We start from the raw sequence: 17,094 nt of genomic DNA, 5'->3' as shown, positions 1-17,094 counted from the left end.
AACACATGGATTAGGCAGCAAACTCAAGTAAAGGACATTCTTATTAAAACTAAGCTGAGCTGCAGAAGTTAAGACCAAACGAAGCTACATCACATAGTAACTTCACAGTTGACTCGTGTGCATGGTGTGTGTGTGACCTTCGTGGTCAGTCAGGTTTATGCTTGTTCAGGTTTACCTATGTAACGATGGATGTGACACATGAGGAACAGTATTCTCTGTGATTTTGTTTTCATCTCAAGAAAAGTCAGCTGACATGTATGAAATGCTAAAAGGGGCTTATGGTGAATCTGCGCTTCCATATAGCACAGCTTACAGGTGATTTAGAATGTTTAAACATAGATGTGATTCATTCACAAAAATCAGTGGTCTTGGAGCTCCAACCACTGCTGTTGCTATATAAACCATAAATACTGCTTCTGTAATCATGAGAGAAGATCATCGTATAACAGTAGGGAAATTGGCAGAGATGTGAGAATATAGTAAGGAGCTAGCATATACAGTATTTTCCATGACAATTTGCACATGATTCGTGTTTGCGCATGCTGGGTTCCAAGACTACCCACACCTGGTCCTTGAGGTTGTCACGGACATTCTCTCAGATATGCCAGACAAGCTGTACTTGTTACCTGGGAGTCTAAAACGCTGATGGAACTGATATTCGGGTGACAATCAAGTCAAGTGGACCCAATTTCGGCGAAGTCCGGACGGTCTGTGACAGCCAAATCCTCTGCTTGCGCCTTCACGACGGTGGGACTGTTAGTAATCCTGGGTATAACCTCCATGCACTAGTACATGGTGGGTGACCACCCAGGTGTGAACCAACGTAAGCAGGGGGCGAGGTGTGGCGCCCACACCACATGGAAGAACGCCGCCCCTCTATGTTACTAGGCAGTACTAGGTGGTAGATGACTCTCATCAACTGGTGCAATACCAACCACTTTGCTTATTGGGGACTTGAAGTGGTAGAACCCATGTTTAGTCTCCAGAGCTACGTTCTGGTCAACCCTTCCCCATCTCTTCCATCATGCAGTATGATTGATGACTTTTGAAGTTATGGTGAACGTCGTGGCGAGATCCAATATTCCTTACATTTTGAGGGTACAGCTCTAAAACGGTGTTCGCAGGCCGGCCGCTAGTTAGTACACCGGACCGAACCTATTGGTAACTCTCTAGGAGGCTTCCGAATCAGCTAGTATATAATCTTGCTACTTCTACTCTGCCAGATAGTGACTGGAGGGAGTCCGAGTAGTGTGTATGTGGGAAGCATTGTCGAGGCCACGTTATGTCAAGGATCTGGGTATATTCTTACCACATGTATGCCATATCCAAAACTTTGCCATATCCAAAATCCTTTTCTTCTTTTCATGTCCCACCCACTTTTTCTTACTATTGAATACACCATGAATTGTCAAACTAATAGAGCAAGCTTATCTGCGAAAAGATCTAAACCTCCCAAGGTCTTCCTAATTCATTTCACAAATATACGTGGTCTCAATTCTAATCTCAACGATATCCATTTCCACAAAAGTATTCCCATGTACTTTTTCCGACAGAATCTCAGTTATCGGTTGATTCAAATACTGCTCATCTCAGATGCCCAAATTATTCCCTGTATGATTCCTTTCGCCTCAAAGGTGGTACTTGTGCATATGTCCATTCTGATATTCCCTGTCAGAGACTTGGCAATTTGGAATCTCCTCTCTTTGATCTTCTCTGGCTTAAAATCTCTCTACCTCATTGTGTCAAATTCATCTGTTGTCTCTACCGTTCTCCCAACTCCACTAATCACGTGGAGCTCTTTGACCTCCTCTCTTTGCAACTTGACTTTCTCCAGTCCAACTTTCCTAACAGTGAGGTAATTTTCCTTGGTGATTTTAATGTTCACAACTTCAGCTGGCTTCTGTTTTCCAGTCACACCGACCCAGCAGGTCGAGATGCTGAGGCTTTTGCAATTACTAATGACCTAGCACAGATTGTTCATTTACCTACAAGAATACCGGACAATCCTAATCATACAGCCAATACACTTGATCTTTTTTCTCACAAACAACCCTTCTAAGTACACGGTCGAAGTGAGAGAGGTCCTTTAGGCACTTCAGATCACAACTTGGTGATTGTCTCTTCTCCAATGGAACCTTTATCTCATGGCTATTCCCAACCTTGTGTTGTTTGGCATTACAAGAATGCAAAATGGGATGACTTGCGAGACTTCTTTTCTTCTTTTCCTTGGTCGGACTACTGTTTAAAAACTTCTGATGTCAACGTTTGCTCAGATTGTGTCAGTGAAATTATTCTTGCAGGAATGGAATCCTTTAGCCCACAGTCCACTTTAAAATCTCGTCCTTTATCTAAACCTTGGTTTTCCAATAAATGTGCTAAGGCTGTCCAAGAGAAGAATGTTGCATATCGTAATTGGCTTGTTTCTAATTCTTCAGTTTCATTTTCTGCCTACACCAAAGCTCGCAACAATTGTAAAGCAGTTATGAATCAGTCCAAACTAGAGTTTGAACAGGCTAAGAGTAGAAAACTTGCTTCTTGCCCTAATGGTAGCCGAGCATTCTGGTCTCTTGCCAAAGCTATTGGCCGCAACTTTTGCCCATCTCTGCTCCGACCTCTGTCCAAACCAGATGGTTCTGTTGTCACTTCAGCCAAGGATAAAGCTGACCTAATAGCATCCCATTTTTCTTCCAGCTCATGTATTAATGATCTTGGTAAAACACCTCCCACCATTCCCAACACGCTCCATTCGATGCCTACTGTGGTCTTCCGTCAAAAGGATATCAGAAGGATTTTGACGAATGTTGATACTAAGAAAGTTCCAGGTGCTGATGGTATTTCTCCCCTTGTTCTCAAAACCTGTGCTCCTGAACTTACTCCTATTCTTTGCCGCCTTTTTTCACTTTCTTATTCCAAAGGTGTTTTTTCTTCTGCTTGGAAATTTGCTCATATCCAGCCAGTTCCTAAAAAGGGTAACAAATCCCTCCCATCCAATTATCATCCCATTGCAATTACTTCTACTCTTTCTAAAGTAATGGAGAAATCAATTAACTGGCAACTCTTAAACTACCTAGAAACCTTCCGTCTGATCAACGATCGCCAGTATGGATTCCGTCAGTGTCGATCCACTGGTGATATTCTGGCTTATGTTACCCATTTATGGACTAATTCAATGGAAAGGTTCGGTGAAACACAAGTAGTTGCTCTTGACATCTCAAAGGCTTTTGATCGTGTTTGGCATAAAGGTCTTCTAAACAAGCTTCCATCTTATGGTTTGCCAACTGTTTTTATTAATTGGTTATCCAGTTTTCTCTCTGATTGCTCATTGAGGGTGATGGTAGATGGCTCTCTGTCTTCTAACTTCGCCACTAATGCCGGTGTCTCCCAAGGTTCAGTTCTTTCCCCCACTCTTTTCCTCTTGTATATCAATGACCTTCTTCCATTGACTGGAAATCCTATCCATAGTTTTGCTGATGATAGCACATTGCATTCCACTTTCCATTTTGAGAAACCTTGTCCTGCTCAATCAGCTTCAACTTCTCGAAAATCTGCTACCAATTCCTTAAATGGCGATCTTCAGGTAATTCTCCAGTGGGGCAAAGACAACTTAGTTGATTTCAACCCTTCTAAAACTCAGTCTTGTCTTATATCTCGCAAAAAGGATTCTTCTGCTCCTATGCTTATCTTTAGTGACACTCCGATTTCTAGGCAAAATGATATATCTCTTTTGTGGATTACCCTGACATCTAATCTCTCTTGGCACAAGCACATTACAAATATTGCTTCCTCTGCATCTAAAAAACTTGGTTTTCTCTTTCGCTCTCGGCGTTACTTTTCTTCCAAACAGCTGCTCACTCTGTATAAATCGCAAATCCGCCCTGCCATGGAATATTGTTCCCACATCTGGGGTGGTGCCCCCAAAACCTCTCTCAGGCTTCTTGATTCCATTCAGAAGAGGGCAGTTAGGTTAATTAATGATTCATCTCTAACAGAGTCTCTCCACTTGCTTTCTCATAGACGCACTGTTTCTGCTGCATGCCTCTTCTACAGATACTTCCATGGGTACTGTTCTTCTGAATTGGCTTCTATAATTCCTGCTCTCTCTTTCAAAACAGTCCGAACATGTGCCGCCACCAGCCAACATCCATTTACTGTCCAACTTCAAACCCACAGAACCAACTTTTCATCTTCCTCATTTATTCGTTCAACTGCTGTTTTCTGGAATAACCTTCCTTCATACGTGTTTCCTGAAAATTACAATCTACAGAAGTTCAAGTCCAATGTCAACAAATATCTTCTTTCGTCTTCTCAACCTCCAACCCAAGCACGGTACTAAGTACTATAGGTTCTAATACCTCTCGTGTTTGGGGTTCACATAAAAAAAAAAAAAAAAAAAACCTGGGCAACAGCAAGTTTGCATGGAGGTTTATCAGGAGCTGCAATGGATGATTACTGAAGATGAAGTTTTGCACAAAGTGATAATGGCAGATGAGATGACATCATCATTTTGATCTAGAGAGTAAGCAAAAAAGCTCTGTTTGGAAGTTTATGTCATTGATAACACTGAAAAAAACAAAAGTTGTGGTTTCTGCAGCAAAGGTTTTTGGACATTCAAGGACTGATTTACCAGCATGTTGTGCTGTGTCATATGACCGAACTGTACTGTACACTTTGCAGGATCACATTTATCACAAATGACAACTGCATGTGAGTGGATGGATGCTGCATTACAACAATGTGAGACCTCACATTGCTCATACTGTCATAGAATACTTAGCCAGCATTAATGTCATTATGCAGTCCTGACCTTGAACCCTGCAATTAAAAAAAAAAAAAAAAAATTCCATAGTTAAAGAAGAAGCTGTGAGGGAAAACGTTTTCAGTTGTCAGAAGAAGTTGTAAAGATATTGGAGGAGATTCTCAAATGCATGTCAAAAAATGGCATCCACCTTGAAGAATGGCAGAAATGTTGGAGTAAGTGATTTCATCAAAGGACCATCAAAAGATGGATGATTAATAAAGGTATGTTGCGAAAAAAAAATTATAATCTTTCGTTATTGACAAGCCCTTATATCAGTGTAGGTTTTGTTCTTCACTTATTTGCATAAGCCTCCTAAGTAATTTGATGGCTTTAACTAGTCAAACTGTTATAACACTGAATAAACTGAGTTTATTTAGTGTTATATTCAGCCATTCTCAGAAGTAAGGAGTCACTTGCCATTAGATCTGCAGTTTATCTCAATGATGTCCAAAAGGATACTGTGTGATGTGAAATAGAATTTTTAAGCTGAACAATGATAAGTAGCATAGTCATATACAAAAGTGTCTATAGTATACAAGAAATAGCTCATAGCCAAGAAAACGAACACATATGATAAACATCATTTCTGAGTAGTACCAAAGAAAGTCAGCACAGATGTATGACTAGGTAATGAGTGGGAACTACCCACTCACTATCTAGTCATACCCCTAAAGGCAGTTGAGTTTAGTAAGAATTGCCCCTTGACGTGGGCACCTGTACGTGGTGAGGGGACCTCCCAGTGACGCTGCTGGACTTCCAGACTAGCATCACTGGGATCCAACGCCCACAGCCCAGGTTCCAGGCTTACATCAATGGAATCCAGCGTGTTTGCCGTGCGCTGCAACCCGTGGAAATTCGGAAAGGGAGATCCAGGTGGTTGAGGGGCCCAGCTTCAATACACCACTTTGGCCCCTGCTTCGACAAGACGGGTGGTCCTGGAAGGCCCGGCTAGGATCAGTCGGCTAGTAGGCTCGCCTGCGAGGGTCAACCGTGTCAATGCCATGCCCCTACCCTCATGGTCCGAGGGACAGGATTCAGGCTGGCGGCGGTGCGGGTATAGTGTCTGGGTAGCCCTGGCGTCCCACTCCCGAGCGCATTTATTGCATGCCGGGTAGTGGGCGTCCCTTTGGGCTCCGTGGTGGGTGGGGAGCCCGAGCACTGAACAATTTAAAAAACTCAATGAATCCTGATAAACTTACTTCTTTAGGGGCCCCAACCAGGTCCCTATCTGAAAATTTAGATGGCGAAACAGATAGCATTATCGCTAAAAAGAGGCAGCGGACGGAATTACCATCAGGGCCAGTCCCAAGGTTCTTAATCATGCATTCTACCAATGAGACACCGATTGGTAAAATGTCGCCCTTTTTTATTCAAAAAGGGTTAGATGGGTTAGCAGGTTCACCCAAATCAGTTAAGAGGCTTCGTTCTGGAGACCTTTTAATTGAAACTAAAAATGACAGGCAATCAGAACATCTACTCCGAACAACATCAATCGGAGGAATCCCTATAACTGTGACATCACACAGAACACTCAATTCATCGAGAGGTGTCATTTCGGAGTGGGACCTTCTTGACGTAACCGAGGAGGAAATCTGCTCCGAATTAAAACCACAGGGAGTCATTGCCGTCAAGAGAATCACTGCGCGAAGGGATGGAAAAATTGTTAAGACCAGGAGCATTATCCTGACTTTTAACTCTCCTAAACCTCCTGACGAGATTAAAGTGGATACATCAACTGTTCAGTGCGTCCATACGTTCCGAACCCTTTGCGGTGTTTTAAATGCCAGAAGTATGGACATTCTCAAATGGCCTGTCGTGGAGTCCTTGCATGCGCTCGATGCGGTGCAAAGGACCACGAAACAACAGCATGTTCAGCCGCAAAACCCACCTGTATTAACTGTGAAGGCGAACACCTGGCCTACTCACGAGCATGCCAGAGGTGGAAAGAAGAAAAAGAAATTCAACGGCTGAAGGCAGAGCTAAATATATCGTACCAGGAGGCAAGGAAATCGGTCAAACCCCTGAATATCAACAGACCTACCTACGCCCAGAAGGTAGCAGGGAGATGTTCCGTCGGAACTCAGACGGACATGACCATTCCTCCAAAGGAGTCTTTCACTCCCATCGTGCGTTATCTCTTAAGTTCTCAAAAACCTGCACAGAAGGACCAATCAGCTGCCACTCCTATATCGGTACCTCCTAATGCTCCACAAGTAACAAAGGTAATTATGAAAGAAAAGAATAAGAAAGGGGAAGTCCCCCCTACTACCCAAGAAAAGATGGATGTGGAGCAGAAGGAGGTACCCGAAGATTCAGTCTTGGAACTCTTTGCGGAGGAAGAGATGGACATGGGACAGCGTCCATTCTTCCCCAAAAAAGATAAATCCAAGACTGATAAAATTAAGCCCTCAGCACCTCGGAAGCCGCCTGATGGACCCACCAAGCCAAAATAATGGCTAAATTCCTACAATGGAATTGTCGTGGATTCCGGCGAAATATTGATGACATCAAGGCCCTCCTGCAAAAGCACGAGCCAGTCTGCTTTTGCTTGCAGGAGACTATCTGAAGGCAAATGATGATCCCACCATTTTTTCGAAAGGATAGAATTGCGGATGGCTCTGTACATGGGGGAGTGACTATCCTTGTGGGTAACCAGACCCCAGTGCAGCCCTTGCTAATTACAACCAGCATAGAGGCTGTTGCAATTCGCCAGTCAGTGGGATTTTTATTAACTGTGTGCTCCATTTATTTGCCACCTGGGACTGACATCACCCAGGCAGACCTTGATGATCTTCTAACGCAGCTGCCTTCCCCCCTCTTACTTCTCGGGGATTTTAACGGACATAACACCCTGTGGGGTAGTGCTAACATCAACGGAAGGGGACGAGTCTTAGAGCGTATGCTCAATGACAATGACCTTTCCCTTCTAAATACTGGAACAAACACCTTCTTCCACATGCCTACCCGTACTTTTTCTGCCATTGATCTCTCTATCTGCTCCCCTTCTCTACTCCCTTCACTTACTTGGGAAGTGGAGGAGAATCCATACGGAAGCGACCACTTCCCCGTGATTACCTTGTTACACAGTGGGAGACCATGTCTTCCTTTTAGGTTACCACGGTGGAAGATTGATCAGGCTGACTGGACTGCCTTCCAACGTCAGGCAAATTTTGATCTTAGCACAGTCAGTCAAGAGCCTATCAATGATGCAGTTAAGTACATCACAGAAAATATTGTCCAAGCAGCCACGAATGCTGTTCCAAAAACATCTGCCCGGTTTCCACCATTTCCTAAACCTTGGTGGAATTCACAATGCACAGCAGCAAAAAAGGCTCAAAACAAAGCGTGGGGGATATTCCGCCGATATCCTACCACGACCAACCTTATAGCCTTTAAACGTGCACGAGCCAAATGACGATATAGCCGTCGTCAGAGTCAAAAGGAATCATGGATCCGTTTTACATCATCTATTACCCAGTCTACCAACTCTAAGGTAGTCTGGGATAAAATCCGGAAAATGAAGGGAAAATATACATCCCACCCTCCTTCAATCCTAGATTATAATGGATGCGCTATTGCAGATCCAACTGCAATAGCTAATTCTCTTGGGGAAACATTCTCTAACATCTCTGCAACATCTTCGTATTCCCCAGAGTTCCTGGCCCTGAAATATAAAATCGAAAACCAGGCACTTAGCTTTAAATCTAAGAACATTTATCCCTACAACGGGGATTTCACTATTCAGGAACTGGAAAGAGCCCTCGCTCTTTCCAAAGCAAGTGCCGTTGGACCAGATGGCATCCATTATGAAATGATTAAACATCTTTCACCAAAATCTATGGACTATCTGCTCCTTCTGTATAACAGAATCTTTACTAAAGGGCAGTTTCCGGACTCCTGGCGAAAGGCAATCGTTCTTGCCTTCCCTAAGCCAGGAAAGGATCCAAAAGTCACCACCAATTATCGTCCTATTGCTCTGACTAGCTGTCTGTGCAAAATCCTGGAGAGAATGGTTAATTCTCGTTTAATATGGTATCTCGAATCAAATGACCTTCTCTCCAACATCCAGTGTGGCTTCCGAAGGAACCGGTCCACTTTGGACCATCTTATTAGATTGGAAGCATCCATCCGGGATGCTTTCCTAAAACGCGAACACTTGGTGTCGGTGTTCTTTGACATGGAAAAAGCGTATGACACAACTTGGAGATTTGGCATTTTAAAAGATTTACATAGCCTAGGCCTTAGAGGGCATCTCCCCTTTTTTATTCAAACCTTTTTAGCCAATCGATCGTTCCAAGTTCGTGTGGGATCCTCACTCTCTCGCTCCTTTAGCCAAGAGGAGGGAGTACCACAAGGATCAGTATTAAGTGTCACGCTTTTTGCCATCAAAATAAATTCCATCACAGAACAACTTCCTCCGACTGTAAACAGTGCCCTCTATGTTGATGACTTTAGCATTTTTTGTCAGTCATGCAACATGAGGGTTATTGAAAGACAACTGCAGAAAGCCATCGATAGTCTGAATTCCTGGGCATTAGCTAATGGCTTCAGGTTCTCGCCGGAGAAGACCGTTTGCGTACACTTTTGTCACAAGCGTAATCTTCATCCTGAACCTGAATTAAAGCTCGGACATAATGCTATTCCAGTAGCAGCAAACACAAAATTCTTGGGATTCATATTCGATAAAAAAACTAACCTTTTTGGATCATATTCGTCAACTCCGCACAGAGTGCACACGTGGGCTTAATATTCTCCGCTCGCTCTCCTCTACTTCTTGGGGAGCAGACCGATGTACCCTTCTTCGGCTTTACCGTGCACTTGTGCGATCCAAACTAGATTATGGGTTCCAGGTATATTCCTCAGCCAGAGACAGTGTCCTGCGGTGGCTGGACCCCATCCATCATCAGGCCCTATGTATTGCTACTGGAGCACATCACACATTTCCTGTCCAGAGCTTATACGTCGAAGCAAAACGAACCACCGTTATCGCTTCGACGTAAGCAGTTGTCTTTAAAGTACGCTTTAAAACTGAAATCCCTGCCAGACCATCCTACGTGGCCATTCGTTTTTGAGCCACGATGGTAAAATTTATACAATACCCATAAGACTGCCAATCGTCCTTTTGGTATTCATCTCCAAGAGCTACTCAAAGAACTTAATATCAAGGTAGACAAGGTTGCCCAAACACCAAAGCAACCCTTTCCACCCTGGCATGCTCATGTCCCGGCATGTGACTTGTCCCTTAGAAATTGGGGAAAGTCGGACACTCCATCGTCGGTCTATCTGCAGCTTTATTCAGCACATCGAGCTGAACATTCTGACTTCCCGCCAGTTTACACAGATGGCTCGAAGTCGGAATCATATGTGGGATCTGCTGCTGTCTTTACAGACAGCTCTACATCAGAGCAGATTCCCTCTGAATGCAGTATATTTACTGCAGAGCTGCATGCTATAGAGTTAGCCTTGGATCACATTAGTGAATGTCAATACCAACGGTTCATTTTATATTCCGATTCTCTCAGCGTGTTACAGGCTTTGCTATCTGTGAGGTATAATCCTCATCCAGTTCTGTCTAGTATTCAGCAGAAGATTCACTTCCTCCGTGAACGTGAATACGATATCCGCTTCTGCTGGATTCCCAGCCACATTGGGATTAGGGGAAATTATTTGGCTGACGCCGCAGCCAAATCAGCAATTCCCAATAATAACTGCTGCCTGTCAGTCCACTATACAGACTACAGGCAAATAATACACCAAAACATACACTCCCAATGGCAGGACTCGTGGAATGGACAGACTGGCAATAAACTATACTGTATAAAGCCTGTAATTGAACCGTGGCAGTCTAGTCTGTGCAGGAATCGTAAGGAGGAAGTTGTTCTTGCCCGGACCTGCATAGGACATAGTCATTTGACTCATTCTTTTTTGCTGAGGCCTGATGACCCTCCTATGTGTGTGTCCTGTGGCACAATTTTAAAGATTAGACACCTTTTAATTGACTGTCCAGATTTTAGCAATATCCGTCTTACCGCTTTTAACCATCTGACTGAGCCGTATACACTCAGTCAGATTTTATCCGACAATGACAACGTGTCTGCTGTTTTTAGCTATTTTAAATCAATAAAAGTTTTTTTTTTTTTTATGAAAACCCCAAACACGAAAGGTATCAAAACCTATAGTACTTAGTACCGTGCATGGGTTGAAGGAGAAGTATGGGGGGAGGGGGATGCCGGAAACTTTGCTCTAGAGACTAAACATGGGTTTCACCACTTCAAGCCTCCAATAAGCAAAGTGGTGGTATTTCACCGGTTGATGAAAGTCATCCATCACCTACTTTAATTGTATTTAATTTATGTTATTGTTACGTCTTTATTGATTTATTTTGTATATCTTTGTTATTATATATCTGGACATGGTGGCCTTACTAATTAGGCCACCGAGAATAAAAAAAAAAAAAAAAAAAAAATTATTTAAATATTACCTAGTCTTGGCGCATTATAGCCGTAGTTGCTAATGCGCCAAAAAAACCCAAACAAACCAAACCAATTAGTAAGAATTGAGTGACTCTGGCACAGATAATATATCAGCATAACTGTGGGAAATGGTGATAACTCTCACAATGCACAGGATGTTTTTCACTGTGAGCTATATTTGTAACAAAAAGAAATGCTTGCAGTGGATGCAGAATCACTGGAACTGAAAGAGTGCAAAATGTTCATAGTGTTCCATTGGTATTATGTAGACTGCAGGATCAGGTTTGAAAAACAGCAGTGGTAAAATGCTGTAGAACCATCATGATTTTTGGGAATACTGCATTTTGATGTGGAGCATGTTTTGTTGTTTTGATAGTATTTTGATGTGGAGCATGTTTTGTTGTTAGACACTGGGATCCTAATGTGTAAGAAGCAAGGTCTGGATGGTACTCTGTTTAAACATTATTGTAGATCAGGTGCTCTCTACTCCCTTGGTAATGACTGCTTCCAGCAGGATAATGTGGAATGCCACCATCCTTCTTTGTGTTTTCTAGAGTGGCTCTAGGGCAATGACAGCGACCTCTCCTTACTTTCCTGGCTTTCACAGTCAGATCAACTTTTTAGAGGATTTGATTATTATTTGTTATTGTTAATTTATTTATTTCCACAATGGAAATATTCCCTTTCATTCCCTTTTTCATTCCCTTTTACACAGCTAACAAGCTAGAAGGGTGTACAAAAAAAACCAAAAAAAACCCAGTTATTTACAATATTTTAAAGAAGTAGCAGTTCAATATTGATTATATGGTTCATGAATTTAGATTAATAAAGATTTGATTGAGCTGTCATTACATATGATTACATTATATTATTATAGATTCACTTTCCATAGTATTACATTTTAACATAGTGTTACCTCTTATTCTGTCTTCTTCTTTATCCTCAGTGAGGCAAGGTAAAAAAGAATGGATACTGATCTTCCTTTGCAGTGCTTCAGTTCTATAATTGAAATAAGCTGTGGGCCATAGAAAGTCTCTTCACTCTATATTGCTTACTGACAGTATCTCACTGGGTCCATTTCCAATGAATTAAAAAGGTGAACTGTTTTGTTTGGGAAAAAAAGTTTTTCAGGCAGGAGAGGCTAGATAGCACAGAATGTAATGGTAGGTAGGGATTTCTGTGATTGTGTCCAGTATGTGGAGTAGAGAAGGCCTTGTAGACTTGGGGTGTCAATCACTCTGGTTAGCATTTGAGTAAGGAAAAGGACGTTGCTGGATGCCATGCAAAGTTGACATGAGGATTGGATGAGGTTTAGGTTCGTAAAATAGGTCCATGACCCTATTCATTCCCTGCGTCCAGGTAGATTGCATCCCCACGATGTAGCCATAGTTTTTTGGGGGGGAAAGCTTATCGGCAAAACAAGGTACACACACCTGTCATATACCTATGAGCACACAAGATGTGTTACATTTTTTTTCTCTTGACTTATATTGAGGGCACATACAATAATAAGACAAATAATTTGACAATATGATCTCAACCTCTTGCTTTGTTTCACTCAGTGGTGCATACAGACAAGGATCACCACATCCTGAGTATGAACAGCACACACAATTTTTTTTTTTTTGATGAATCACATAGCACCTATTTGGTCATGTCATAGTTTACACATATGACCAATTCATTCACACCATAATTGCACATCTTAACCTGCAGCCTCATTAATTTAAGGCGGGGGGGATTTTAAATTTATTTTTTAAACACATGTTCAGGAGTGCACATTCATATCAGTTAATTAGGACATTCTCATCCACACATACACAGTCAATTTCACTTGTCACAACACTCTGAATATGGACATGTCACTTACCCATGCTTGCTTGCTTATCCTTAAGACTGTTATTGTTGGTCTGCCACAGGTGTCATAGGTTTGTATGGTAAATGGAAGTGGAAGAGAGGGCGGTTGGATATTGATTTTGAATATTGTGTATTGACGAGCAGCAAAAGTTGTCCCTGTCATGTAATTGTGGACCTAGGTCAGTGATGGTCTTCACTTTATCTACAATCCATTATGGTACACTGAGATGTCATTCTTCATTCTCTTTTTTTGAAAGAAGTGATTTAAGCCAATTTGCATATGTTGGGCTCCAGACTTATTTGCTGTAGATAGACTGTGAGACTGTTGATTAGGATGATTTACAAGGTAGGTCACTGCAGGATCTTTTGATTTTATATACAATTTAAGGTCATTCACTTATGATGTAAAGTCACTGTTCTTTAAGTAAAGGTTCAAGTGCAGCAGTGAACGGAAGATTGGATAGGACTCCTCCTTGTTGTACTTCCTGTTTATAACACACACACTAGAAGGATTTATGGCTGATGATCAGCTGCCTGGGAGTCAGTATTAAATTGATGATAATAAGCTTCCTGTAATACCAAAGTATTTTTCCAGAAGTAAATGACAGCAGGGATTGAGAGTTCTTCATAAGCAGAAGATACATCAAAAAAGATGACATCCAGTTGAGATTTACAGTTGATGGCTGTTAGAATTTTAAATAGGTTAGTGTATATGGATCTTTTAGATTCACTGTATGGATGTTTAGGTCTGTGAGAGAAGCGTTGGTCAGTAAGTGCTGATAAGATGGCTTTTTCTTTTCTTTTTTTTTTTTTTTTTTTTTTGAGAATTTTAATAGAAAGCAGCCTTTGGGATAGATCTAAAGTCCTTGGACTCTTTAGGGCTTCTTCTTTTAGGTATGGGTTGGATCTTGCAGTTATTCCACATGGTTAAGGCTGTCCCAGATTTTAAGATCTGATTAAAGATTTTCAGCAGGGGCTCTACAATGAAGGCAGTACACATTTTAACCATGAATTGAGAAAAGCCATCAGGACCACTGGTAGATTTATTGAGAAGACTAGTCAGCAACTTCCTGACTTACATAAGTGTTGTGTTCTGCGGAACTCTATGCAAGTCAGAATTTCCCTAAATGCTTATGCAGCACTTGCAAATTTGATTGAAGCAAAAAAGAAATGTTTGATGAACATGTAAATAGAATTATTTATTCAATTTTTTTATCTCATGCACAGGAAAAATTATAAAAGTGTACAAAATTACAAAAATTTCAAAATTATGAAATACAAAAAAAAAGAGGAGACAGGCATAATGTCAGAAAGTTTTACCTTTTGAGCATCGTTGCCAGAATTAACTCTCCAGCTGATAAGCACGTCGCTGTGGAAGTTGAGGGCTGTGGAGATTTAGAAGGGGTTTTTTCCAACACACAATTTCTCTGCAGCTGCAGAATCAACACTGGTGACTTCACCGCATACTTCAATGTTTTGGAAACCAGCACGATGCTCGAATCTATTTTAACCACCCGTTGCTTGCCACGAACTTGGCTTGGAGTTCGTCATAATTATCCTTAATATCTTCATAAATACTTCTTGCTTTTGCTTGAATGGCCATTGGACTCAGGGGGCACTTTCTTCTGAATCTGATTTTCCATCTTCGATATAGCACCTGAATGCTGTTTTGTGATCACTGTTGACCTTAAATGCATTGATCCTTTAACATGTTCTTTTATATGTGCACTGTCCCTTAAAATAGTATTCACTGTTGAAGCAGCAAAATCTACCTCCATGCAAAAGATGACAAACTTTGTCCTGCTTCATACTTCTTAATTAATCATCTTCATTTCTAAATCAATTTTGTTTCTTTTCCTAGCACTGCCACCACTTGCACTTTCCATTGGTTCCTTTCCCTTCACCATTGTAATAAGTAAATAGGAATGAAGATTTATTTCTGAAAATTTATTTATTTATGTTTTTTATATGATTGAAGATTTCATTGAAGGGGAATTCATTTCACCATAATACTGTAACGTAAAAACCCACAGAATTCCAGTTATCGGTATTATTGCAAATGCAATGAGATAGAGTTTACTACCCATTTATAAAAGATTGCACTAACAGAAAAGCCCAATAAACCAGAAAGTGAAAATTGTTTTTATTGTTTTACGGTAGTGTAACCTCCAGGAATGTGTTTTTGAAAAATATCATAAAGGCATTCAAAATTGATTCTTATAACAGAACGTATGATAACAATGAAAGTGTAGTGCAATTTCCATTATAAAAATTGCCTTTTAGAGAGATAAATAGCTTAGTTATATAGCGAAAATTTCAACTTTCAAGGTCTTGGAACAAATTACCAAAAAAAAAAAACCAATGTGTTATTGGATTTACATTATGATATTTTCATGATACCTCCATTTATTCCTGCGCGATGCAAAATACATTTCCACGTTTTTTTTAAAGTTTGCACTGGCCGGCAAAACATTTTTACGTAAAGTCGAAGTTCCGTAAGTCAAGTATTACATAAGTCAGAGAGTGGCTATAGATGATTTTTATGAGTTCTTTTGTTATAGATATTGTTGAAAGAGTCTGTCTGGACTTGGATGGTTAGTAGTCATATTAATAAATTGTCTGCTGACTGTATAAGCTTGTTCTTAACAGGTATTTTTGTTGTTAATATGGATAATAATGACTAATTGTTAATAGTTATTTCTTTGGTACTGATATCTCAATATAACGTTTTGAATATGATACTCAAATATCTAATTATTGCTATTAAATATGGTTGTTTCAAAAGTAATGCAATTCAAATTTATAATCATAATAATATATTAAAAAAAAAATGATTTATCAAAGCTAATGGATTTCAGTTCCAGTATTTTGCACAAGTATTTTTTGCATGCATTTATATTAAAAAAATTAATATAATTGAATTGGGACTTGAATTATCTTAGAACCTTGTATTATTATCATATTTTGGGGATAAAATGGGACATATTATTACTTTCATTTCTTATTAAAAATAAGCATTTTTTATTATTTCAGCAATTGCAGTCTGAATTTATAGAAAAGGAATGTGCTATCCATGGACTGGAAGCTGATGTTGAACATTATCGTGATCAAGGAAGACGTGAAGCTGCTCTGCGACTTGAGGAACAGCTTCAGCTGATTGAGGTAATTCAGGAGCATAATTTCAAGAACCAAATGCTTTTGATTATTTACTTTGTAAATGCAAAAGTATGTTATGGATTATATTTTATGTATCTAACTATACTGTGCTATATTTGCTTAAAATATGCCATCATTAAAATAAGATTATTTCTTGAATTTGGTATCTGTTGAAAGTATGGCTTTTATCTAAGATGATGGTAAAATTGTTTTTCCTTGGATGAACTATATTTGCTTTCACATTTTTCACTTATTTCTTTTCTAATTTTGCTTCTAAAACCTATGCACTTTTGCAAATGTTTTAGAATTAAAAAAGAAAAAAAAATTAAATTTAGAAGTTGAAGTGAAATGCAAAAAATTAATTTACTTTGTCTTCGTCATTCTTAATTTCATTCCAAGAGATTTTGGCAGTAAGTGATTTTGCACTCTTTCTTGAAGAACTAAAAAATACTCTGCTTGTTTAAAGCATTATATTAAAACACAGTTAGCAAAACTTTAGCAAAGACAATTACCTTACTAGATTAAAAAGGAAGTAACCTTTTTTTATTTTTCTTAGGTTCTTATTACTAACCCTCTCTTCTGATATTACCTCCACCTGTTGGAACCAGTAACCTGAAAAATGATGGTTCTCTCTCTCTTCTAGGGAGCAAACTGGATCCAAAATCCATTGGGTTTATTCCTCATATTTACTGCTTGTTGTAATTACAACAAGCAGTAAATATGAGGAATTTTAATTTTCTCTCATCAAAACTTCAAAAGACATAAACAGAATCTGTATTCCAACATTCCTCATCATCAACTCAAGACTCA

The 17,094-nt window shown here is 40.1% G+C and overlaps 1 protein-coding gene across 4 annotated transcripts in view; it reads left to right on the top strand.

Moving 5' to 3' along the window:
* Dys (Dystrophin) overlaps nt 1–17,094 on the top strand; it is a 932,899-nt gene that overhangs the window by 434,149 nt on the left and 481,656 nt on the right. For all 4 annotated transcript variants that reach the window (XM_090379791.1, XM_090379790.1, XM_090379788.1 and 1 more), the window contains exon 30: nt 16,162–16,290. In XM_090379791.1, the coding sequence (XP_090235917.1) occupies nt 16,162–16,290 (129 nt within the window). The remainder of the gene's footprint in view (nt 1–16,161; nt 16,291–17,094) is intronic.

Source organism: Mastigoproctus giganteus, chromosome 8 (genome assembly GCF_048544385.1).
Source record: "Mastigoproctus giganteus isolate SK-2022 chromosome 8, ASM4854438v1, whole genome shotgun sequence".
Lineage (NCBI taxonomy): Eukaryota > Metazoa > Arthropoda > Arachnida > Uropygi > Thelyphonidae > Mastigoproctus > Mastigoproctus giganteus.
Note: the sequence above shows the minus strand (reverse complement) of the source record. Positions and strands in the feature narration are given on the sequence as shown.